This window comes from Carettochelys insculpta, chromosome 4 (genome assembly GCF_033958435.1).
Source record: "Carettochelys insculpta isolate YL-2023 chromosome 4, ASM3395843v1, whole genome shotgun sequence".
Classification (NCBI taxonomy): Eukaryota; Metazoa; Chordata; order Testudines; family Carettochelyidae; genus Carettochelys; species Carettochelys insculpta.
The window spans coordinates 90,467,037-90,493,957 of NC_134140.1; the positions used below are offsets into that span (position 1 = coordinate 90,467,037).

At 45.7% G+C, this 26,921-nt stretch overlaps 1 protein-coding gene and 1 long non-coding RNA gene across 3 annotated transcripts in view; one reads left to right on the forward strand and one right to left on the reverse strand.

Moving 5' to 3' along the window:
- LOC142012660 (uncharacterized) lies at positions 1-11,671 on the reverse strand. The gene is made up of 3 exons (XR_012645417.1): positions 11,510-11,671; positions 2,318-2,449; positions 1-126 (listed from the first exon to the last, which is right to left on the reverse strand). It is a non-coding gene; the product is annotated as an uncharacterized LOC142012660 (long non-coding RNA).
- ELF2 (E74 like ETS transcription factor 2) overlaps positions 30-26,921 on the forward strand; it is a 60,263-nt gene continuing 33,371 nt past the window's right edge. Inside the window, exons 1-2 of one of the 2 annotated variants that reach the window (XM_074993294.1) lie at positions 30-162; positions 2,536-2,701. In XM_074993294.1, the coding sequence (XP_074849395.1) occupies positions 91-162; positions 2,536-2,701 (238 nt within the window). In that variant the 5' untranslated portion in view covers positions 30-90. Of the gene's footprint in view, positions 163-2,535; positions 2,702-11,862; positions 12,118-26,921 lie in introns of those variants that run through there. The other variant, XM_074993296.1, reaches the window with a different exon arrangement.

The following is a 26,921-nucleotide window of genomic DNA, read 5'->3' on the forward strand; positions in this document are numbered from 1 at the left end:
ACTGAATTTAAGCCTCTGATACCTCCGATTTTCAGCATTACCGTCTTTGGGATCACTAACAACTTTCAAAGCGCCTCCAGGGAATGTATCATGACATCAGCAGTGGTTGACAGTGGAGGTTCTGCCCTGGAGTTTGACAACAATGGAGTAGAAAATCAGGAGGTTAGAAATCTGTATAAACTTATTTGCCTACAGACGTCATGTCACTGTATATTTAAAAAAAATGGGTTACCATAAACTTGCTTTGGAAGATAGGTTGGTATTTGTGGAAGAGCAGCAGGATATTAGTCAATTTAAAAAGTGTCCTTTATTAACCTCTTGCTGCAGAGAATAAATGGAGAGTTATATTGTCTGCCCAACTCAAGAACTGTTTAAACTTTTAAAAATGCATTTTATATACAAGAGTTTGGGGTTTCAATTTGATTTCTTTGGATATTTGCATTACATAGAGTAGACCAAAGACTTTTTAAGAAAAAAATTAGCTAGCTTCAAAGACCTTTTAAATCATATTTTGTATTGTTAAAGAGCAAGGTGTGTTACTATGATATGGCTCACAATAAAGTTGTGTGTAGTGTTCATAATTAATCAGATTTTCCACTCAGTTACTCCTGTCACCATCACTAAGAACTTGCAACAGAGAAGTAGCCATGTTAGTCTGTACTCGAACAAAACAAAGCAGCAGAAATGAAGCACTTTAAAGACTATCAGAATGATTTATTTGGTGATGAGCTTTCATGGGACAGGGTCATTAAGTATGTTTGCAGGTTCAGGATTTAAATATGTAACACTTCAGCATGTGCCTACCTTCAAACATATGACTAGTTCTAATGAAAAGTCTGAGGGTTAGCCATGTTAGTCTGCAGCTTTACAAATAACAAGCAGTCCTGTGGAACCTTGGAAACTAACAAATTTATTAGTCTCTGAGGTGTCACCGGACTGCTTGTTAGCTCTCGCAATTTCATTATGACCGTGCATGTACTTTAAAGCTAACCATGTAATTGAGTGCTTAGGATAGGTCAAAGACACATGGGTGGTTTAACACACGTTATGAGAGAGGAAATGATCAGATCTAAAACTGATTCATGTAAATTTTTCGGGTGAGGAGAGTTACTTTTCATACCTGAATATCTTTACTGTGAACATAACACGCTTTGCCAACATTGTCATGAAAAATAACCTGGTTCTTACATTAAGAATATTTTAAAACTATGCAGTAAATTTTTTTTATTTTTAAAATTAAAGATTGATTAATTATGTAGTATATGTTGCACTGCTGAAATCTAGTACTCTTATGATCAGCCAACATCCAGACCATGGATGTGGCTGGACCAGAGAGCCCAGCGCCCACAGTTGGGGCTGGTTAGGAGTCAGATTGGGGTGCTCAGGCCTGGGGCGAGGGGGGCCCAGACAGCTGGGGCCGGGCTGGGGAGCCAGCCCAGCTTGAGCCAGTGGCTAGTTGCCAGCAGCAGGGGACCACCCTTGTCCAGCAGATTCTCTTGTTCAGAACTGCTCTGGTCCCAAGGGTGCTGGACCAGGGAAGACCAACCTGTATTTCTTTCATGACAGTTCCTTTTAAGATTTAATTTTGTGTTTAATTTTTATCATAACGCCCACAAAAAAGAACTTTTCAGAAATATTTTGCATTGGTATGCCACAAAATACAGTCTTCCCCCGCCTTTAGGGTGAATTCTCGAAAGTCGAAAATGTAATTACCATTAATTTCAATGGGAAAAAATTTTATGCATTCCTGAGTCCCCAAATGTGCACCCATTTATGGTAAAAAAAAAAAAAAAAAAAAAAAAAAAAAATCCAAATCCCATTAAATCCGGTGCAAGGGGGCGAGCAGGGCGTGGGGAGGCAGCCCGGCCTGAGTGCGGCTTAGGTTAAGCGGGGAGGGGGTGCTGCCAGAGGCTGGCCGTGTGGGGAGCTAGGCAGGCACAGGGGGCCCCCGGCTGGTGAGGGGCGATGCCTCTCTCGTGCGGGGCTGCGGGGCAGAGGGGCCCTACTGGCAGCAGCCAAGGTGGCAGCAGTGGGCGAGCCAGGCAGTAAATGGAAGGAAGTGCCACAGACAGCAAGCAGCAGGGTGGGTGGCGGTGGCAACCTAGCCGCCCGGGGGGTGAGCAACAGCGGTAGGGCTGGGATGGGCTGCGTGCCCAGCATCTATGTCTCGCAGAGCAGCATGATGTACTGCTGGGACTCAGACGAGTCTACCTCCCCGCACCAGACTGCCGCCCCACCGCAGGGCGCCGCTGCCCTCCTGCACGGCCTCTTTGTCAAGACCAACGCAGCCGACTCCATCCCCTTGGTGCTTGCCTACCAGAGCTGCCAGCCTCCAAATCGGTCCTCGTAAATGCAAAGAAATGCCTCGTAAGCTGAAGTAGGGGTATTAAATGAAACTTCTTGTAAAGTCAGATTCTCGTAACTTGAATGGGGATATCTTGGGGTATGACTGTATATAAAAAGCAAAAGAGAAGGAGGGAAGACATTAGTTTACGTTTGCTGGTTCAGTATTTAAAGCTTTTTATTTCCCTATAGGAAAATGAGCCAGTCTCTGAATACCCAGCAGTGATTGTGGAACCAGTTCCTAGTGCAAGACTAGAACAGGGTTATGCTGCTCAGGTCCTCGTTTATGATGACGAAACTTACCTGATGCAAGATGTAGCAGAGGAACAAGAAATTGAGACTGAAACTGTGGAAACAGGTAGATGTTTTAAAAATTTTTGTTAACTTTACTCCTTCCATGAGTTCAGAGCTAGCACTCCAAGAAAAATGTGATATTCTGTTCACCCACAAGAAGAGATCCTGGCCCCCAGCCAGTGTTCCTGTCAGCTGAGTGCTTGGGGGGGGGGCCACCCAGGAGAGATTTGGGTGCTGCCCAGCTGATTGACAGAGTGCTCTTAGCTGCCCACAGCTGGCAGCATGTGTTTCTACTGGTGGCGCTCATCTGCTCTCACACTGGTGCGCATATTATTTTATTGTTTATGCCAACTAGCCACACTTAACTGGCCAAACAGCCTCATATTGTTGGTTGCTAGCATATTGGACACCACGGCTTGCACGAGCCTGTCAGGACAACTGGAGCTGCATTATCATTGCCTATGGTGCAGTTTGATTCTAGCAAAAAGTTATCAAGAATTAAGAGTTTTTGATGAAATTGAAGGATGTGATTCAAATAACTACTGACTTTCGACTCTACAAAGTATAAGAATGGAAATCAATAGTACTTAAGTGTCAGTTAATGCTAGCAGTATGGGGGTTTTGTCATCCCAATTTTCTTCAAACATTAGAGAGTAATTCTTACAGAGGATTCAATCAAGAACAAGTGTGAAAGAGTGTGGCATTGGAAAAAAAAATCAAATCCAATCAAAAGGGCATCTTCATTCTTTAAAGGGACCTGCATTTCATACACTTGATATGTGTAAGAACAGCTCAAATTACTACTTTTTCAAACATGCCAAAAACATCCACTTCTTGACTGAGGGTGCATCTACACTAGGAACTAACTTCGAAGTCAGGCACTACTTCAAAGTAGCCAGCAGAGAGTCTACACACATTTTCCTTTACTTTGAAGTTAACTTCAAAGTAGGGAGACCAACTTCGAAGTTCTTACTCCATTCCTGGGAAGTAGGGTGTGTGCAGATGCTCAACTTCGAAGTTATTTTTGTAGTGTAGACACAACCTGAGTAGCAGCAAAATTTCAGTCAATGGGAATACCTTAAAGTAACTGACCCAAGGGAGTCGGGATTCCATTTGATCCTTGCATGCACCGTGGCATTCCCATTGAAATCAGTGGGTGCCTTGTGTAAGCTTCCAAGGATAGGAGGTACGGCTTAAATTGAAACAGCACAGCCATTCTGAACTTTAATGTACCAAAGATGTGATGTCACTAATGAAGGACCCTGGGTACCTACTATGCAGTTTGTTTAGGTGTGCAGGGTATGCCTGTGCTGTAGCTCCAAGCATGCCACCCTGTGCAGGCAGGCAGTTAGCTCTGCTTGAGCTAGTGTGCTAAAAACAGCTGTGCAGATGTTGCACTATAGGCTTTAGCTATGCAGGTACGCTATTGTTAGCACTCTTGTACAAGTGTCTGTCTATCCTGGGCTGGGAGGCACACTCCCAGCTGTAGTGTAGACATATCTTCAAGGACTGGGTTGCTGGCAAAGTTTTGTTAAAATGTAGTGGTGGTTACTGTTAAATTGTGTACCCTTCATTAAAACCTTTCGTAGCAACAGAAGCTGCCTCCGTTAAGAGGTAGCCTCTCTGAAATAAAATTTACCAAAATCTCTCTGCTAGCTGTGTGTATGTAATGTATAAAAATGCTCATGAGTATGTGGCTAAATGATGATTTAGTCCATGAGGCTTACTAACAGCTGAATGCCTAAACTTAATTTACCATTCTTGCATTGACATATTTATATTCATGTGACATCACTGAACTTCTATTGGCGCATGGATGCGTGGTGAAATACCAAACTCTTATGACAATCTGCAGTAAAGAAACCACTAAAATGATGCTATTTCAAAACTTCAGCAAAAATATCTCTGGGAGTACTTCAGGAAAAATGTTTATGTACTTTGAATCCTATTGGATCCTGCTAATATGAAAATGTCAGTTAATTTGTTTACTATAGCATGTTGTCTTCAGAAACATATCAGGTTGTTTTTTAAAACATGTTTTGCTGTGCAGTAAACTAAAAAAGCTATTTTGAAAAATGCCGCTCTAATGAATAAACAAATTGATTTAGTCCTTCTTAAAGACGAGTTAAACTAAGAACATGTTGACACATAATATGTACCATGTTTCAGCTGACAAATGCAACTTACCAGCTGTGTGCTTGTTTATTTTTAAATGCTCAAAAATTAGAGAGTACAGGTTTGAGATTTTACAGAACAATCAGATCACAATCAAGAGGAAACCCCATTTTTTCTTGAAAAGAAGTTGAGATTTCATTTGGCTACATTGTGAACTATGACAACTCCTTTTTCCTTTTGAAGTTCCTTCAGAAATCCTCGCTGTGGCAAAAAAACAAGGCATGTTTTACTTTTTAAAACATTGTTGCCACAGGGAGGTAGAAGATCTACCTGAAAAACTGGGGATCTGAAAAGGAGCCCCTCAAGGATTACCGTGAGATGAAAAATATTGATCTAGAAAGACAACGATGCTGGTATGTTTGTTTATAATTTATTTAGAAATTAAGTTAGATAGGAAATAGTTATTAACAGTTATGAAAAACAGTAAACTTTCATATCTGGCATTTTATTATCTGGAACTCTCAAATAACTGGCATTTTAACCATAAGTAAATTTTAGTTAAGTTTTCTGTAAATACAATGAAAGTCAATACAGCAAATACAGTGCAATACTATGGTTGATAAATACTTAGCATACATTTTTGTTTTTCTTAATACCTAATCTTGTTTTTCTTTAGTGGTGTTCATTGCTAGGTATACCTCTCTATTATCTGGAATATTTGAATATTTGGCAACCTCCTGTTCCCAGGGCTGCCAGATATGAAAGAGTTTACTGTACATGCTTATGATTGTCTTTAAAATAATAAACAATGGAGTAAAGCTTAGAACTCCTCATCCCTTTAGACAATGTAATACATTAAACTGTTTGTTTTAAACAAATTTTTCTCTCTTACAGGTGAAGTTTCAAATTACTACTTGCGCTACTGCTGCCATGGAAATCATTTCTGTACTTATACTTTAAATCTTTGTTTTTACCTGTTTGTGTTTCTTGACCCTTTTCCATTTTAATTAAAAATAACAGCTTTTGACTGACTGACTGAGCCTCCAAAGCTGTATTATAGTTGTCTGAATATAGTTGTATTAGTTTTGATATGCTGTATATAATACTGAACATTAAATATGATTTTAACCGTGTGCAAAAAAAGCTCTATTGTCCAGCACCCTGCGGGACCTGCGGATAATCAAATGTGCCAGCGCTGACCCTGCTTCACCAGGCCTGCTGCCACTGACCAAGCAGCTGGCTCCCAGCCCTACTGCTACTGGAGGGTTGGTCCTAGTCCCAGGTGAGCAGCCAGCTCCTAGTCCAGCTGCTGCTGCTGGAGTCCAGATAACTGATCGTGGCCAGGCAGTCATCCCTGGGGTATGCTGTTAACCCAGTGTGCTGCATAACCTAGATTTTACTGTCGTTGGATTAGAATTGAGTTTTTGGGGTCAAGGAGGTGGTGGGGGGGGAAGCAGGAGACAGATAAAACAGTAAGTTATCCTGCGTTTTTCTAGACATTTGATTAAGGTATGTTATTAAGACAGCTATAATGTGGACAGCTGACCTTCATTTTCCGGAAGCATTTGCTTCCTTTAACCTTTTAGAAATAGTGGTTGGAATGTAGACCATTGAGAGACTGGGGATAGGATAGGAAAATATTTTTCCTGGTTTTGATTGAGAATAGTTTACACAGTAACTGAATGTTGCTTGTTGTGGGAGATCTAAATCACTGGTGTCCAAAACAAATGTTATGGATCACCCACCATGCCCTCCTTGCCACCAGGCACAACTCCTTCCCCGCACCTCCGGCAACTCACTGGAGCCGTCCCAGGACTGGAGTTGTGCTGGGACTGGAGGAATGCCCCCACTCCTGCTGCCACATGGCGGGGTACATGCGTGGAGCATCTGGGAGAGGTGCCCCACGTTTGCCACAATCCACAGCCCTGTTTGCCATGAGGCGAACGGGGAGCATATTGGACGACATGGATCTAAGTGCTGACTGAACTGTTCAGTTGGCTTAACTTGCTTAAGCACTCAACTTTTTGGAGCATGGTTAATGTCTATTACTACTGAATATCAGGGAACAAAAATATAGTACTTTATCTAAACAGAGAAAGTGTCTAAAAAGTTTTGTTTAAAAGTTGGCATATGTGTTAATGCAAGAGAGGATGAAGAACTAATACTTGAAACGTGATTTTTAAAAGCATTTTGAACACTTAGGCCAGTGCTGCTGCAACATTAACTTCCCATTTTACTAAACTGCACATAATATGTATTGACATAAGTTATTTAGAATGTACATTCTATCTCTGAATTTACAAATAGGAAAAGGGGGATTAAATTGTTAATTCTATGCCTTCCAGTTATACTGACCAAAACTGGTAAAGTCAAAAAAGTTCACAAACAGCAGGCATACTTTAAAACTGAAGTATTTGATGCCGTCTTTAACCATGCATCTTGTGTTTCCTTCCTTGAGAAAATAACAAGCAACAGTTTGGTAAGACACTAAGTGCCAAGGTTCAATCTGTTTCTTTCCATCTATGTGAAGTGCAGTTACAATAGTGATTTTGTAAGGTTTCACTTGATCCCTTTTACAGTCTAGGATTTGACTTTTGATCTGGCAAAATTATCAGTAATTTGAAAAGTTGATCTCACAACTATTCAGGGATAGATAGTGAACTTATAGGCCATTCAATGGCTGAAAAGCTTGTCTTGTGGAGCAGGAACCTTTCCAAGAGGAGTACTGAAATTTGACCCTTTGACCTTTAATGGTCCAAGTGCAGGTGATACTTTTTAAAGTCACTAATATCCTTACAACAGCTTCATTAATAAATAAGATGCAAAGCTTTACTGTTTAAAAGCTAAACTATGGAAACAGAGCAGAATAGTTAACAGGATCAGTCTATGGCTGAGGAGACTTGTCTTTCATTTCTTACAAATAAGCTGAGATTTGCCTTTGAACACAAGGGATAACATCCTTAGTGTCTGTCCCAGGGGTTTAGAAAAAAATGGCATCAGCATGGGACCTCATATCCTCACAGCCTGTGCCTAGGTATCTCTGCAAAGTCAACTGGCTGGCCAGCCTTGCCCTCCCTAGGGACAATGCCACTGGAAGGAAGCTTCCATACTGGGCACACAGAAGCCTGGGACCTGCCTGTGCATGGGAGCAGCTGAAGGCTGAGGAGCCAAGGGAAGGGAGGAGCAACTCTTGAATGGAGGGGGATGCCTCCTGGTTGATGCTTACAGGGGGGACCAGCTGACCCTTACAGGGTTGATGCAACAGTTTTTATAATGGGGTGCTGACAGTCCTTGAACCAAAGTGTAACCCTGCATACAATGAGAAGTCCTGTGGCACCTTACAGACTAACAGATCTATTGGAGCATAAGCTTTCATGGGCAAAGATGAGGGTGACCTTGTGTCCCTTTTTCAGTGGGGCAGCTGCATATTTCAGGCACCATTTTGGCATCCCACTGCTGACTGGCTTTCCCCAGCTGGGTGAGCTGGGAGCCAGACTGTACGGGCATTCAGCTGCCACCTGGCTTCCCCCAGTGGGGCTGGAGATGAGCTGGAGCCATGTGGAGAGCGTGAACGGGGGCTTCAGTGGGGTTGGAGCAGGGCTGCTGGAGCTAGGGCTTGCATGGCTGGAGCTGTCGGGGGGTTGAGCTGGGCCACGGAGATTGGAGCTCGCCGCTGTGTTGTGGGGGGACAGTTGGAGTGGGAGTGGCTGGAGCTGCAGGGGGGAGTTGAGTGGGGTGGTGGGGGTCAACTGTGGCTGCAGTGGAGTTGGAGCTGGAGTTGCCTGGCTTCCCCCAGCTAGGATCTGGACTTGTGCGGCAGTGTGGGCTACCACCCACAGCTCCAGGAAACCAGGAGCTTCGTTGGTGGAGTGGCAGCCCTGTTCCTGGTGCACCAGCTGTAGTGACCATCTGTCCTGTTCTGGCCAGGGCAGGAGTCATTCCCCAAGTCCCATATTTGGCCAGGGGAGATATGGTCACCCTAGTTAAGACCCACTTTGTCAGATCACAAGCATCTAACAACGTGGGTCTTTGCCCATGAAAGCTTATGCTCCAATAAATCTATTAGCCTGTAAGGTGTCAAAGGACGACTTCCTGTTTTTATAGATACAGACTAACAGAGCTACCCCTTTGATACCTGTGTATAGTGTTGCAACGCCCTCCACCCCTGCATCCCTAATTCTAGCACCTAGGGCAGGGATGAGAGATCTTTTCACACTGGGTTCCACTTTTTGTTCCTGCAACTAGCAGGGCCGCCGCCCCCCCCCCCAACCCATCTTGTGTAATCCAAAGTAACCAAAATTTGGGTTATGTTCATATGAAAAAATGGTATATAAGAAAAGTTTATACAATATAAAAACTTCATTGGTCAGCATATAAATGTGAATATACCACTATAAAAACAAACAGTTTAGCTTTTTAATGAGATGAAGGCAACTGTGCTGCCCCTCCCCTTATGAAATTTCATATTCCCGATTGGACCTGCCCCAGCACATTGCAGTAGGGTCTGCAAAGGCTCAAAGAAAGGGAATACAATGAATGCTGCAAACACTCTTCTCCCCTGCCCCCCCCCCCAAAAAAAGGGGGAGCAGGTAGAAAAGCTTTCACTTAAGGAAGGAAAGGTGGTCTTGTGTTTGTGAAGAGAAAAGAGCAAGAGATCCTGGCCCCAGGCTCTCCCCCGTCCACAGTATGCAAGGAAAGATGACATGCCCCAGGCTCCCTCCCTGATGTCTGTGGGGGAGAGGGGGACATGAGACATCCCCAACCCCATCTGTCTGTGCAGGGGGAGGCAGATGTGACATCACATGCCCTTCAGACTCTTGGGGGGTGCAGGCCCAGAGCCCAGGGGTGGATGATGAGCCAGCCCCCTCTCCCCCCAAAAAACCAACCAAACAAAAAAACCCTCAACAAAGAGTAGGGAAGTGTGAAACAACTCGTTGAAGCTCTCTGGCCTGGTACCCTCTAGTCCAGCAACGTCCCTCTTTGGGCAAGACAATGGATGTTGCTGAACCAGAGAGCTCCAGCTGTGTCAGGTGCAGTAGAGTTTGGGTGGCAGGCCACTCTGGTGAGAGCCAAACTGGGGAGCCCAGCCCTAGTTGTAAGCCTCATACGGGGGAGCCTCACCTGTAGCCAGGAGGAACTTTCCCACACCTTATTGTCACTCTTTAGATGGTGAAGAACAGTTGTTCAGTGTAGATTCACACTAAAGATGAGGTGCCTATTGATACAGGACCGAGTACCTTCATTTGCTAATCTGATATAAGCATAGGTCATTTGCTGTGAGGTTTTGCTTGATGTGATGAGAAGGAGCCAGTCATGTTATTTGGAAGACAGCTAGTAGCTAGGCCTAACCATGTTTACAGGTGATCTTTCTCATAGAAAACAATGCAAAGTGTTTGCCTTTCATTTGCCAAAATGAAGACCTGCAGTTTGCCTAGGAAAAGACCTGTAAACTTTTCACAATTCCTGGACAGGAAGGATGTAAAACTGTTAGGAGTCTTCCATTTCTAAGGCTGGTAGAAGCTAGCAACCTCAGTGTAGCTATAGTCGCTCAGAAACTGAAATATTAAGTGGATGATATGATTAAACTACTGCCAGGTAAAAGTATTTTACAGGTAGTGGGAAACTTGCTGGACCCAGATATCTACCAACGAATCTTAAAGACCGACTACATAGAGATGGCCCAGAAAAAATGTCAGCCAAATCTGAGTAAGTCAGCATATTTAGTATGTGAGAGACTACACTATTAGGCCATATTCATCCTGTGGTCTGTACCCATAAATGACTGCTAGGTGGGAAGACCAGTTTTTACTTTCTCCCCAGCTGGGATACAGATACATCTTTCACTCTGTCTGTCTAACTGTGCAAAACCTTGGGCTTATATGCAAATTTGCCTCCAAGTTGCAGGCACTTGAGAAGAAAGGTGTAGCTTCCTCTCCTCAGCAACACATTTGCTCACAACTTATAATTACTGATGCAGCACTGCACTTCAGGAGCAATCATTCTTACACAGTTCTACAACAGAAAGGTAACAAGTTTGAAGACACTTCAGTGGATTTATACCTGATACCAGAATCTGGCCATCATATTCTGTATTGGGGAGACCAGTTAGGAAACCCATTTTCAAATCAGGTGCCACAATCTAACACGTTTTCCCTAGCAGGCAAGTATTGGTTCTTCTAGTTCTCTTGAAATAGTAAAGGACTGTGGATGCCTCAAAGGTTGAAGGACAACATGGTTTGGTGGTTAGACTATGTCTGAAGGCCAACTTAATTTTCGAATATACATCCCATAAGGCTCAGCCAGAATTTGTCTGGGTAAATAAAGGAACCTCAACCTAACATACCGCTCTCTTGCAAAGTTTCTTTGCTACACTACTCGGGGACGACGCAGGCACTGAAGTAGCGGTAGAAGAGAGGAGTTTAGCTTGCCGATGGATGGCCTTCATAGGGCTTTCAGACTTTTGGACTGTGGACGTTTGGGAATTCCTTCGTGATCGCTAACAGCGCAGGGCCGGAGAGTCCTGTGCTCCAGGAGGAATGAGAGGCCGGACCCTGGACGAAGCTCTCTCCCTTTCAGCTAAAGGCTGGACTCCCTGGAGGAGCAAACCGTCGTGTGAGCCAAGCCCCTTCGCTGACAGCCCGGTGCAAGGAGCCTACTGCGATTCCTTCCTGCCAGCCACCCTCGGGCTCGCTTCTCGCTGTACAGGAGCCCGCCGCTGGCCCCCTCGCGGGGACGGCGGAAGAAGGGTGTCGCTCACCTGTCCGCTCTCAGCTGAGACGAGTGGGGCAGAGAGGACGCTGCCGCCGCAGGGCAACGGGGACGAGCTGCCGTTTCAGAGCCCGCAGCCCCTCCGCGGCAGGGCCTCCGCTGTAGAGCTGAGTCCTGCCTCCTACCGAGGGGCTGCGGCGAGCCCCGCTGCGGCGCCAGCATCGGGCACGTGCTCGGGGGAACCGGGCCCAGCATGAGCTACGCTGCAGCCGCAGGTGTCTGTTTCCCGGCCGGCCCTGGCCCCCTCCCGCGCTGCGAGCTCCGCCGCTGGCTGGCGGCTGTTGCTGCTGTGAGTGGCAGCCCGCCACTTCCTGTCTGAGGCTGGCGGCGGAAGGATCGCGTGTGCTGTGCTGGAGGAAGCGTTTCCCCGCCGCCGCGTTGTGTTGTGGGGGTGACCCGCGCTGGGCTGGCTGGCGGGCTGCTCGGTGTGCGGAAGGATCCGCGCCGTGTGCCAGCGCCGCGCGGGAGCTGCGTGTGGCCGAGCCCGCCCGCGCTGCCCTCCCTTCGAGTCAATGTGAAGCCGCTCCGGCACTATAAACATGGCGACTTCTCTGCATGAGGGGCCCACGAACCAGCTCGACCTGCTCATCCGAGCCGGTAGGTGCCCCGCACAAGTTTGCGCCCTACCGCGGGGCTGCGCGCCGGCAGCTGCAGGAGCAGTTGCGCACGCTTGGGGCCGGGACGGCCGCGGCGCTGAAGCAATGGAGGACAAATCAGGAAGTGATCACCTTGGGTTGCAACCTGGCCAGCGTGCGGCGGGGGAGCGGGACGGCGGGCATCTGTCTCCGCGCGCGGGAGCCCCTGCGGACGGGGAAGTTGCGTCGGGCCCGGCGGCGGAGTTTGGTGGGATCTGTGCTGCTGGGGAGAAAACCAGGAAGTGTGTGGGATTGTCCTCGTCCCTCCTGCCGCCGCCACGCTGTCTGAGCAAGAGGGGCCGCGGGCCGCTGCTCCCCCGCGCAAACGCTCCTTCCCTCCCCACATCGGCCGGGCGGGGGCTGAGTTGCCCCGTCCTGCAGTCCGGCGGGCTTCGTGGGGGCCGGCCTGCACGAGTCGGAGGGGCCTGTTGTTCCCGTGCCCTTTAAATTCCCCTCTCGCAGGGGCTGGGATCCGAGCGGAGGCGCGGCGGGGAGGTTGCCTGGCCCACGTGTGCGGCGTGGGAAGGGGTGCGCGGGGGGGAGGGGGCGATAAAGGAAAGTCAGTCTCTCCCTCCCCCCGAAAACCCCATAGCGGAAGCGCCGAGCACCCTCAGGGGCCCTAGCGCGGGGGGAGCGAGCGCTGCGCTCGCCAATCAACTGCCGGGGACATTCCGAATCAGAACGTTGAGGCCTTTGGAGGCGGGGCTCGGCTCGGGCGGGCCAATGCGAGCGGCTAGGCGGGTGAGTGGCAGCTCCCTGTGGCGGTGATAATGCGCGCATGGAATTGGAGGGAAGAGGATTGTAAACACGGAAGTGGGGGCGGCGGTGGGGGTGTTGCCCGACGCTGCAGCGGGTATGGGGGCAACTGAGTGCTGGCGGGAGCGCGGCCGGGCCAGGCTACCTCTGCTGCCTGGAAGCCGGGATCCCCGCTCGGCAGCGGGAGAAGTTCGGTGTCACGCCGCCCGGAGGCGAGGGAGGCGAGCAGGGGCTTCGCGGATTGGGGGTCCTTTCTGCCTGCCCCGTGCTTGGAGCCGTATTGAGCGGGCGAAGCCCAGATTTGGATCCATGCCCCCATGCTTCAAGCACTGACTCTGCAGCGGGTGGCTTAGTTACTCCGGCCATTCTGTGTGGGTCTCTTGCACCAACATCCTCCCGCTTTGGCTGTTAGGAAGGTTCACCCTTGCACCCAGTCCCTCCTCAGCAGGGCATATGCACGGCAGGGGCTGCGGTGGTGTGCAGCTGAATGAATTTATTAAAAGTGTTGGGCATGATGTGTTTATACAGTGGTACAGAACATTCTTCCACAAGCACTTTGAGAAACCCACAAACTAAGGTGTCTCTGTAATAGACCAACTCTACTGAAAGCTGTCTCCATATCATCCCTGTGATTACACTATCACTTGGGTACTTTTGCCATCCCACCTGCACTGATGGAGTAAGGGGATTCAGTTTCAAAATAATGGGTTCTCAACCTGTGTTTGTATGTCATAAACAGGCAGTCCAGGTTTGTGACGCTGCCCTTCTAATATTACTGAATTGGAAGGGGGCTCACCTGCAGATGGAAGGGGAACTTGGGAAACAAAGAGAAGGCAGTGTCTTGCTATGGAAGAGTCCTAGAATGGGAAAAAATTGGGAACCACTGTATCATAGAATTATCTTCACAACCAGTTACAGCATACTAATGTGCTTTTAATTAGAGTCTGCATAAAAATAATTTTGTTTATTTGCATGGCTGTAGAGGTAGCATATTAACACTGATCTTCTTTGTTCCTATAACCACTCTTCAGCTGTATTATCCTAATCTCTAGCTAGAATGCACTGTTTGAGTACAGGGTCTGGAGATTTCACACTGGTTTGGAATGCTGTTAAATGTATACAAAGTCAGACATAATTCCATATGTGACCTATTGGGGGCAGAGGGGTGGGGGTAGGGAATTAAACTGTAAATTAAACACATTTTGACTTAAAGCATTTTAAGATGTTGCATGCTTTCTGGAACACGTTTCATGAATGACGACAAAATTATATCAGACAGCCATTCTGGAAACGTATTTAGACATATTTGAAAACAAAGATTAAGCCATCTTCGTTAGTATTTGAATAAGAAACTAAAGGAAAGATGCAGTATAGACATTTTACTGCTGAGTTCATCGTTAGGGTTGTAATGTCTGCTATAGATACATAGTTTTGGGTGGGACCTTGACAAGTCATCAAATCTAGCTCCTTGTGCTGTGTCTGACAAGTATTCCACAGCCTCCCTTTTTGAAATAAATTCCAGAGCTTAACTATACTGGTAGTTGCAATGATTTTCACAATATTTAACAGAGATTTAGGTTGCTGTAGATTAATCCCGTTTGTTTTTAGTTTTGTCTTCAGTGGACCTGGTGAACAGTTGATGGCAATTGTCTTCGCAGCATCGCTTAACATTCCAGATCCCCTCTCAGTCTTTGCTCAAGCCTAAACATGCCTAGTTTTTTTTATCTTTCTTATAGGTCAGGTTATCTAAACTTTTTATAGTTTCTGTTGCTTTTCTTTAGACTCCCCAGTTTGTCCACATTTTTTCTAAAGTGTCATGTCTAAAATGAGATACAGGACTCCAGCTGAGGCCTCACCAGTACAGAGTACATCTGAATAATTACGTCTTCTGTTTTATAAGTGTCATTCTCTTTAATACATCACAGAATATTAGCCTGTTTTTGCATCTGCAGCACATTCCTGACTAATCACATGATTTGCTATATCCTTTTCAGGAGTATTACTACATCGCCAGTTATTCCCCGTTTCATAATTGTTCATTTAATTTTTCCATCTTCACTGAATTTCATCTTGTTGATTGCAGACCAATTCTTCAGTTTGTCAGGGTCATTCTAATTCTGCCCCCCAAAGGGCAGAGTCCTTGCGAGTCCTCTCAGCGCTGAAAATTTTATAAGCCTGTTTTCCACTCCATCATCCAAGTCATTAATGAAAATATTAAGTAGTACCAGACCTAAGAGTGACCCCTGTGCATAGCTGTCCTGTCCATAAGACAAGGATACAGGAGGATTACTTGGGATGGGGCAAGGAAAGACAGTGGGGGCAGGCGTTAGCAGCAGGGGATCACCTCCACTCGCCCTGCCCTCACAGAATTGCCAAGTGGTGTGTGTGTCAACCTACTCCACTATGCTCTGTTGCAGCCTCCCAGCCCACTGAGTCCCACATCTCTGCTCCCATGAGCCTGCAGAGTAGGGCACAACAGGATGGAGCAGGCTGCCACTTGTGCCATGTGGTGAACCTGAGTGAGTAGGGGTGACCTCCTGCTACTGCCATCCATTGCTGCTGCACCTTGTCCCAGATAATTTCTGGTGAGGCTTGTTGGGCTGCAGTGGAGAAGTGTGGGGCCTGCAGTGCAGGGGGGTTGCCTGAGGTCCTGCCCCCACGGCACTGGAGGCGGTGTGTGCCAAAGACTCTGCCCTTGTGGGACTCCACTAGATCCATCTCCCCAGTTTGATGGAAATCATTGTAACTACTCTTTGAGCATGGACTTTCAACAAGTTGTAGATCCATCTAAGAATTTTGTACTTTTCCTTTGTTTGCTTATGAGACTGTGTCAAAAGGTTTAACTAAAATCAAGATGTATAACATGTACTCCATCCCTCTTCCACTACTAGGCCATTAACTCTGTCTGTGAAGGCAGTTAGATTGGTGTGGGTTGCTTCTGTCTTCACTTTACAACTTAAGGATACAATTTTTCTGTCCTCAAGAGTGGTCATACTGAAAGGTTCATAGGGGCATACTATTTAATATTAAAGGCAATGGATGAAGGATGGATTGTAGGATGGAATTCTAGATAGTAAGTCTCTGGAGTTTTGAATTTGAAGTGGGATACCATATCACTATGTAGTCCAATCAGACTGTGAGAAGTTGAACATTAATTTGATTTTTTTTTAGATGTTTGTTAATAATTGTTACTAGTTACTTTGAGAGACAACTACAGTAGGTGCATTTGATGTGAATGCTTTGTGATCTAGCAGTGTACAAAGGAATATTGAAAGTTTTTGGTGAGATCAGATATCTTCTATTATACAAAGAACTCCCCTTTTCCTGTAACCTCCAAAATACACTTCAAACTATTAAGAGCTTGTTTGTTTCATTTAACTTGTTAAAATTCAAGTTTTAAAAAGAGCATTCATTAGTTGTTTGGATTTATAATAAAAATTACCATCAGGCAAAAGACATAGACACGCCCCCACAGGAGTTAAAAGAAGAAAAGTAGTTCACCTCTGACAAACCAAAATGTTCTGCATTAAAATACCTACATCTTGTTAAATGACTGGGTGCTTATCCTAATTTTCACACTTTAAATGGAGGATAACTTTTCGCTAGTGAAATTAGGAAAAAATGAAGTCTGAGGCTATGTCTGCAGTAGGCAAAGTAAGTCAGCTGCAGATATGCAATTCTCGCTACAGCAGTTGCATAGCTAGAGTGGACATATCTGCACTCGGCTTACCTGTCCGTCCTTTATTGAAGAAGGTAAAGGAGGGAGTTTCTCCCATCGATTGTCCTTGCTCCTCATATCTTGCCAGGAACACGGGTCGACTGTGACCCCTGAGAAGTTAATTTTGTGTGTCCTTATCAGACACGCAAAATTGAATCCTGGAAGATTGACTGTGAGATTGGCGGTCAGTCTTCTGGGCAAGTGCAGACATAGCCTGAATCATTTTAATCATGCTGAGAGAATACAAACAATAAGTGGGGTAGGATCACTTGATCAGTATAGGTTACGAGATTAGTGTTTTAATCTTTTGCTCTTAATATTAGATCTATTAGTAATGTTAGATCATTTAGAAAGATGCAGTTTGAAAATCAAATCCTTGTTGCCTTATGCAAGTACTGGAGGCTATATTACTTCAGGGAGAGGTGAATAAGGTAATGTAGTCCTCAAACTTTGTCTTCATTAGATAATTAAACTATTTGTAACCAAATCACTTTAAACATGAACAGTGTTTTCATGTTAGCCACTCTGACAAACAAATGGTTTAGGATACTGTTTGTGTACATGAGGCAAAATTTATATTCAGTGTCTGTTGCGTACTCCTCCTGGCTGAGCTTCCAGAAGTAGTGTATTTCGGGGGGTTCTTCAGGACCACTGCGGTAGTAGTGGGAGCACTGGCCAAATGCTTTCAGCTTGTGTGCAATCCACAGTAGCAGTCAGCCAATTTGACTGTCTTTATTGAGGCTGCTAAAGAAGTCTCTGAAACCCGTTACTAGATTTTGTAGACTGTCTGGGAAGTGTTTTTATATGTGGACATTAAGTTTTCTGCAGATGTGCTGGGAGCTTTAACTGGTTTCATTTTGTTAGAGTAGACTGTGCCTGGATAGCCTCATGGGGTACCATGTTAGTCAGTAGCTTTAGAAATAACAAGCAGTCCTGTGGCGCCTTAAAGACTAATAAACTTATTAGGCCCTTAGGCAAAACCCACCTCCTTTGGTGGATGTTTCCACGGATGGCCACCTAGTGTAAGTGGTGCAGTAGGGTGGCTCTGCCGTTGTGCTTGCCCTTTTATGGGGTCGGCAACCTGCGACTCTGGAGCCACATGCGGCTTTTTAAGGAATCGGTTGTGGCTCGGGATGCTGCTGCTGCTGACTCCTCTTGTGGTTCCCTGCCCTGCTGCTGTTGAAATAATGGAACTACATTTAATTGGTTTAATGGCTGGCAGGGCAGTGGGAGAGATCCGTCTCTTACACTGATTAAATTGACTTCCATTGTTTCAGCAGCGGAGCAGGGAGTTGCCCTCACTGCAGGTGGGAAAGTGCTAAGCCCACAGGAGAGCTGGGCGGAGGGGCGGCCAAGTCTGCCCCTGTTGCGTCCCATAGCCCCTCTGAGAAGGAGGTGTCAGCTGTGGAGGAGCAGCGGCAGTGCACGCAGCTGGAGGAGCTTGGTGGCTGAGGCTGATTAATCTGGGGATGGGTGGGCAGGTTTGGGGCTGAGAGGGGTTCAGCCTGGGGATGGAGAGGTGATTTGGGGCTGAGAGGAGTTAAGCCTGCGGTTGAGAGGCAGATGGGGATGGTGGACAGGACTGTGGGTTGGAGGGTAACGCTTGAGGATAGTGGAGTGGATTTGAGGGCTGAGGCGGGTAAAGCCTGGAGATGGGGGGTGGGTTTGTGGGCCAAGGAGGGTAGAGTGTGGAGGGTTGATACAAACATTGCTCCTTCCTGCTAAAGAGCCCATCCCCAGGTGCGGCATTTTCCTTGTGTTCATTTGCTCTTCAATCCGGGGTAAAAGTAACTTAAAAAATTTAACTGGTATAAATTATTGTGTGTGCGCTGTTCTCAAGACCAGTTACAAAAATATGGCTTGATGTTACTTATTAAGGGCTGTCTCGTATTCACGTGCTTTGCGGCTCTTGGGCTGGGTCTACGCTTGCCTCCATCTTTGAAGGGGGCTTGTTAATCAGGCCACCGGGAGATTACCAGTGAAGTGCTGTGGTGAATACACAGCACTTCATTAGGCTAATTCTTCCCCACGTCAACTTCAAAGTGCCAAACTTCGAAGTGCTGGCATGTGTGTAGGAGTAAAAGGGCTACACGCATGCTGGCACTTTGAAGCTTTGAAGTTGCCATGGGGGAGGATTAGCCTAATGAAGTGCCATGTGTTCACTGCAGCACTTCATTAGTAATCCCCCATTGCCTTGATTTAAATGCCCCCTTCGAAGTTGGGGGCAAGTGTAGACAAGCCCTTGACGTATTGATTTCGTAACTGAATTTTTTTTTTTTTTTTTAAAGAAAGGCTCGTCTTACTGTTTTGGTAGCAGACCCCTGCCCTAGGATGAAAAGTATCTAGAGATTTATACAAAACAAAGCAAGCAATCATATAGTACTTTAAAGACTAACACTTTTATTTATTAGGTAATGTGCTTTTGTTGGTAAGACCCACTTATTCAGATTCTGGAGTGGAAGTAAGGAATCAGAGAAATATAAAGCTGGGCATGGGGGTGGGGAGAAAGAAGAAGAGAGCAGTAAAGAGTGGGGAATGGCAGGACAGGGAGGAGTCACCTATCATAGAGGGTCTCTACGAAGAGTAAACTAAGCGCGATGGTTGTCATTCCCGTGAACATAAAAGGTGGGGAAACTGGCCTTGTAATGTGTAAGATAATCACGATCGTTATTGAGCCTGAGGTTAAATTAATCAAATTTGCAAATGAATTCCAATTCACATGTCTCCCTTCGTAATCTGGTGTTAAAATCTCTTTGTAATAATACAGGTATCCTAAGGTCCATTATAGTGTGTCCTGCCAGATTAAAGTGTTCTCCTACAGGTTTATGTGTATTCAGATTTGTGTCCATCCTTTGGCATAGGGACTGTCCAGTTTGTCCAGTGTAAGTGGTAGAGGGAAATTGCTGGCACATGATGGCATGTTTCCCATTAGTGGACGTAAAGGTGATGGTGTGGCTGACATCTTTACATCCAGTGATGGTGTATCTAGATTATAGATATGTAGACAGAGGTGGCAGTTGGGCTTGTTGCAAGATTAGGTTCCTGGTTTAGTATTTCTGTGGTATGGTATGTGGCTGCCCGTGAGTATTTTCTTGAAGCTGGGTGGCTGTAGGAAAAAAACAGGCCTGTCACCCAGGTCTGTGAGAGAGAGGGATCGTGTTCCAGAACAGGTTGTAGATTGTCAATAATGCGCTAGAGAGGTTTAAGTTGAGGACTGTAGGTGATTACAAGCGGTGTTCTGTTGCTTACCCTTTTGGGCTTATTTTGAAGTAGCTGGCTTCTGGGTATTTGTATGACATCTGTGCAGAAATCCAAGCGCAGATGGTCCTAACATGAAGTTCTGAGCATCTGCCTGGCCCTGGGGTTATGGCCACTCTCCTTATGACCATGGGGGCCGCTTCCTGAAGTGGGTTTTGCCCCTGAAAGCTCATGACGTAATACATTTCTTAGTATTTAAGTTGCTACAGGACTGCTTCTTGTTTATGCCTAGATGTTTGACAGGTCTTTCTTATTCAGAAGAAGTGTTGAGCACAACATCTGTCTTTAGATACCCTTTAAATACTTGTTAGGCATAACAGCATACAGATAAACACTGCAGTAGTGGAAAGGGCCGTCACCATGGTATGTAGAGACACTTTATTTATTTACTTATTTTAGTGAGCTACGTGTTGTCAGATTGAGTTAGGAAAAGCAGTACTTCATCCTCAGGCATTGTACTCTTCAGAGCTTTGGCTTTTCTATTCAGGAGGTCTTCTAATATTTCTTTCTGAAAGCAAAAATTTCCAGATAGTCCAGGGCTGGCCATGCGGCTCTTGAGCCACATGTGGCTCTTTGCTCAAAATTGCAGATCTTGCTAGTACAGAGCCATGCGCATGGAATGCTTATGGCCTCTTGGTACATGTGGCCCAGCGCCTGGATGGGGAACTGTGTGGCTGTAGTGGGGGGGTCCATTGAGGCTCAGGCATTGAGTTAGAGCTGGGGACGGGGCAGGCTGGGCCTGTCTGACTCTGGGGGAGGGGAATTAGGTTGGTGGGGCTGGGGATGCCTGGCAATGGGTGGGGTGGGGTGAGGTGAGTGTATTGGGTTAGAGCAGGAGAGCTGGGGGTGCCTGGCTCTGGGTGAGGGCATTGGGTTAGTTCAGGGAAGCGGGGGGTTCCTGACTCTGGGGGAAAGAGTGGGTGCATTGGGTTAGAGCAATTGGGGCTTGGGATGCCTGGGTCTGGGGGAGGGGTGGGTGTATGCGGGCCGGGGCTGAAGCACCTTAAACTCGAAAACTTCATGGGTGCAGAATAAGGCAGCCAACATGAATATCATATTTAAATTCCAGGGCAAAAAAAGATTCAGCATGTACCTGGTTTACACTGTATTTCTTTAAAGAACATTCAAAACCCCCTGTTTGCCAGGCTGAAGCAATTATTCTGAGATATGAGTCTCTCTCTTCTTCTTAAGTTAAATGGTGTCACTTTTTAAATTCAGACTTCTACTTTCAAGTAAGAGGTGTTAGTATAGTTACTAAAATGGGATCATCTTGTGCACCTCTATTTGTGGGATTCATAGAGAAGATGTTTTTTCAACAGTTTTATGGTAACAAACTCTGTCATATGTTGACGATTTTGGAGTTGCAGCTCACTCTCATGAAGCTCTCAATAAATGTATGTTGTCATTCTCTCAGATCCACCCAGCTCTGGAACTTTGGAAGGAAAGTTATGTTTTAGGCACTTCTGGAGCAAAAATTTGAAATAACATCTTGTTTGTTAACACAGCTGAGAAAGGGCTCTTGCCTGAAATGTCCTGCAATGTTATTTTTATCACTATATTTCGTGTACTATATCTATCTAGATGGATATATACAGTGCATTTTTTCTTTGAGTGATTGTTCATATGTATTCCAACGTAGGTGCGCATGTACGCACGTGCTCTGTTGCTGGAGAGTATTTCCCCTAGATGTAGCTGTTGGGCCAGAGCAGCACCCTCTGGAGTGACACCAGTATGGCACCCAATGTATGCGCCAGCTGTGCCGCCCCACACTCAGTTCCTTCTTGACATGTTGTCGGTTGCTTGAACTCCCTGCACTCGTGCAAGCAATCTCTTTTAGTTAGCTGGTAGCTGTCAGGCCATTATCTGTAACTAGTTCTCATTAGGTGTTAATAGTTTTTCATTGTCAATAGTTGGTGTTAATCGTTGGGCTCCCCAGTAGGGCAGTCATTCTTCCTCCTCAAGTCTCATCCCCAGGGCATGCTGAGGTCGCCAGGCTTTTTAGGTCTGCCTCAACTGCGGGAAACGTGCCAGAAATTGATCCTCATTCAGCCTTTCTAAAGTGTCTGGGCAACGGTCATCAGCAGGACTGCTTCCCAGTTTGTGAGACCTTCAAGCCGAGGACCATGAAGGACAGAGCTCAACATCTCAGTTTTGTTAAGGAAGGCAGCTCTTCAACTGGAGAAATCCCTGTCCATGGGGCTGAGCATGTCTTCTTCAGTGTGGAGTGCGCCAGCACCAAGCTCAACCATGGCATTGACGAAGGAGAAGGGAACCTGGCACCATGGTCAAGGGCATTAGCTCAGCCTTATTAAAGGCACAGCTCTCCATTCCTGGTGCCTCATAAAAAGAAAAGGCGTGATGGATTTTTCTTTGTCTGCTTCTAAACTCAGGGAGAATTTCCATTGGCATCAGGGGATGTGCACTAAGGGCAGGCCCTGGATGGTGAAGCTTCGATGTTGGTCTGGAGGTCCAGCCCTTGCTCTTTGCTAATGCCTTTGATGCTGGAAGCATTCTGGGTGGTGCACAGCTGCCTTCGGGTCATGTTGCCTTTCTTTCCACCAAGGAGGAGTACATCCCCAAAGCAGGTGCATTGACGTCCCTTGTTGTGGGGTGATCTCTCCATGCTGGCATGCCTGCCCATACCTACAGCTCTGCTGGTGACCATGGTGTTGGCACCGTTCCATCCAGTGCTCATGCAGGTGCCCTGAGGGCTGGCACTGCCTTGGTTTTCGGCCTTGGAAGCTTCGGGCTTGGAGCCTGACTTCTCTCTCTCCAGCTCTGGTAGGAGTTGGAGTGCTTGCTCCTTGTTCAGAAGGAATTGACGTTCTGCTCTGGGACGGTGGCCACTGAATTGGCAGCTAGCTCTGCAGTGTCCATTCTGGACTCCATGGGCATACAAGAGAGCCAGGAGCAGTTCGTTCTCCTGCCGTCCTGGTCTCTGTTGTTGGCATTGGGAATTCCTCTAATATCACACTCGGCAAGTCAGTCTCACTGCAAGCTCCTTCGTGGGATGGCTTTCTGGACCAGTTGTTCCCTATGGCACACTCTTTGTCAGCCCTGTCAGCCACTTCAGCACTGACTCCCCCACCCCCCGGCACTGTTGTTGTCATCGGCTCCAGTGGTTTTGACACCTTTTCCTTTGGTGCCGTTCACCATGGCACCGCCCATGATGGCACTGGTGAGGTCTGGTGGATTCCTGTTGGCATCTTCCATGATGGCACCTCCTCTTGTGGTGGGAGGCTTGGTACTGCCCCTGTGGGTTCAGTGCCTGCTAGGCAGGTGTTGGAGTCATTTCCCTCAGATCAGAGGGTAGGTGCACTGAGCCTTGCTGGCACCGTGGATATGGGCTACCCTATGCAAATGGGTACATCCTCTTCATCAGCCCAGGATGAAGCGGTGGTGGGGTCTTCTGCCTCCCCGGTCCTGGAGCATAGTAGGGCCCTCCAGCAGTTGCTCTGCTGAGTGGCCCAAAGCCTAGCTGTGCAGGCAGAATAGGTTAAAGGTGAAGCAACATTCATAGCCCATGTCCATCTGTAGGGCTGCCATCTGGTCTTCCATACGTATTTCAGCCCATTACGCAATTACGCAGCACGTTAGGGAAGACATTGCTGTGGGCAGGGTTGTACTACAATCATTCCAGGTCTTGACCACACCACCTAAGGTCAGCTTACGTTCACCTACATTGGAGTGCAGGTGAAGAATCACTCAAAAAGGAAAAGATAGTTACATACCTCTGTAACTGGTGTTCTTTGAGATGTATTGTTCATGTCCATTCCCAAACTCTCCTGCCTTTCCCCACTGTCGGAGTAGATGGGAAGAAGGAACTGAGGAGTGGCTGGTGTGGGCTGTGTCTCTCCATCCCAACAGTTACCAGCTAGGGGTAAAAACTTTCTGGCAACTGAGTGCGTGCATGGGTGCATCTATGTTGGAATGGATATGAGCAACTCATCTTGAAGAACACCAGTTACGGAGGTAAGAAACCGTCTTATATCTGGCATTCTATCATCCGGAACTCTCAAACTACCATCATTTTAACCATAAGTAAATTTTAGTTACGTTTTCCGTAAGTACAGTATAGGGAAAGTAAATACAGTAATAGTTTATAGTGTATAATACTACTGTTGTTGGTAAATAAAGTACACCGCATAACATTTTGTTTTTCTAAGTATCTAATCTTGTGTTTTGTTCGTGTTATACATTGCTAAGTATACCTCTCTGTTATCTGGAATATTTTGAATATCTGGCAATATCCTGGTCCTGGGGCTGCCAGAAGTGAGAGTTTACTATAGATATATAAATATAAATATTTAATATGTGGCTCTTTGCACTCTATCCAGCTCTTTTGGCTCTTAGTATCTAACTGGTCGGCCACCTCTAATTTAGTGTGTCCGGAACAGATGCTGTCGATTTTTCCTTATAGTGAATGCATAACCTTACATTGCAACTCAAAAATGGTAATGCTGTCATTCAGCCTGATCTTAGGTGGTATGACAAAGAACAAGCAGTCCTGTAACACCTTTAAATACTAGCACTTTTATTTATTAGGTAATGAGCTACTGTGGGTAAGACCTACTTCCTCAGTTTTTACGATTGCAGTAGATGATAAGAATCTGTAGCATAAATTAACCTTAAATAAATGGTGGTCATAAGAGCAAAATATTTCTTCAAAGTTGGCTTGATTCTAGTAGATATATGCAAAAATTAGGAAAAATGTGCTCTTGTTTCTCTTGCTCAGTTTTGTTTTTCTGAAGTGATTTCATTACTGTTCTGAAGTATTTTTAGATGGTAGTCTTCAAGTAGTTAATTCTAACTACAAATTGAACCTCTCTAATCTGGCACCTTCATGACCTGATCAGTGCCAAATGAGAGGATTTACCAGATCACAGGAGGTCAGTATTGTCTAGCAGCATTAACAAAACTTCCACTGCTTACTGGGCTCTTAGAAAACATTTAGAGGTAAATTACAGCTAAATAACAGCACAGAACACTGAGAATGAGGACTGGTGGCTGTACACAAACTTTATGGGACCATGGGAACCTTGGCCACATCCTCGCTAAGTGGTTGTCGGGCGAACTAAAATCATTCTGGATTACGGATGTTGCCAGACAAGATGGTTCTGGATTAAAGAGGTTCAACCTGTAGTAGAGTTCTAAATGTTCTACAAATAAATTGCCTTACAGTAAACTCTCAAAATGCACAATTTTGAGTTGCACTTAACTCGTATTAACACGAGTTAAGCACAACTCAAAATCCCTCTCTCTCCACCCCGGCTCATTCCCACCCCAGTTCTACCCCGGCCTGACTCCGGCTCACCACCACTGTGTGTGGCTCCAGCTCTGGCTCACCACCTCCACCCAGGTTCAAACCCCCTGCTTGTGACTCTGGCTCAACTCCACCCCTCCCCCCTTGCAGCCCTAACCCTCCTGCCCTGCTTCCATGGCCCCAGCCCACTACCAGGCTTAACCCCCCCCAACCCCAGGACTTAACCTTGCAAAAGGAGCTCCAGGTGCTCCTGCTGCTTCCCCTGCTGCAGAACATGCATTCTAGTGGGGAAAAAACTGCTCCCAACATATGTGAAATCCGAGTTATGTGAGGGTGCATGGGAACACAACCCTTGCATAACTCAAGGGACTACTGTATAGATTTCTGAACAAATTTCTAACAAGAACTACCCAGTATTCTAAAGTTGTGTTCAGTAAGTGGCATATTCTCTTCTGAAATTTCTTGAGTATTACATAACCACATATGTAAAGTGACAATTCAGCCATTTAATTAAATTGTGACAAGTAATGGCATTTAGTTTTCCTTTTTTCTGCAAAATATTGAGATAAATATGTACTTCTGTAGATTCTCATTGAATCGTTTGGAATAATTCCTGCTTCCATGTATTTGTCCAGTTTTAATTCTGGGAATTACGAATGCTTCACTAAAGTAATTCTCTATTTGCCAAATGGTATTAAAGAATAAGGTATTTAAATCTGCTGCTGCAGTTAAGTGTTAACCTTACAAGGGCAGTAAAGATAGCTATCAAGTTAAAAAAACAGGAAGGGACCTGTTGCCTAATCTTTATTTAAATTAGCTTTTAAAAAATGCAGGCTTTATTTTTATTTTCTTTAGCTTATTTTGTTACTATATTTTATTTGTAAAAATGCTCTTAGTTTTAAAACTTGATACTAGCAGTGTATCCTGTTCAGTAAAGCTGAAGCACAGCACGGTCAGACTTTACCAAGTTTGGTGTTTTGTAACAGCCGTTGAGAGCAGTGGATAATCTACTGTGCATATTCTTTGTTTAGAAAGGTAGGCACAATATCAGAAGACATTTAGGTGATACTAAACAGAAACTTTTGTGTACTTACTACTTTTTAATAAATAAAACTGTACTCCGTGAGTCAGCCACGCATTGACTGTGACCCGTCCTATTGGTTTTAGCTTGGGAATCACCTACCTTGAATAGATATGAACAAGCACTCAAAGAACAAATAACAGTTACTGTTGTTCTTTTGGATGTGTTGCTTGTATTTGTTTGAAACCCACCTCACTGCCCCACTGTCTGCATGGAAGGCAAGAAAGAATCGAGGGGTGCCAGATTGGCTGGCTCATGTATAGGCTTTGCGTAAGTGCCACTCCAGGGGCTCCCTAGCCTACCCAGCTGGTAGTTGCAACGGCAAACTTTCTGACAGCCATGCATGTGCACACTCACACACCTAACTTTAATAGATATGAGCAATATATCTTGAAGAATAACAGTTACAATGGGGAACAGCCATTTTTTTCCCCCTAATGTGACAAATGTAAGCTAGCTCAGACAATCATTAAGTATTGTTGAAAGGCATTTACTCCATTGTGCCTTCTGGAACGTTTTCCCGCACTGTGAAAATGTTTTGTTTTTAATTGTTTGGGGATTTTACGGAGGCACCTCTTTTCCTCCCTTCTTCGCCACTGTTAACTGGTTACATAATAAAAAAGATGGCAATGGTCAGGAGAGAAGTATAATAACCTGCTCTACTTTATCATGCGGGTCAGCCATCCAGCT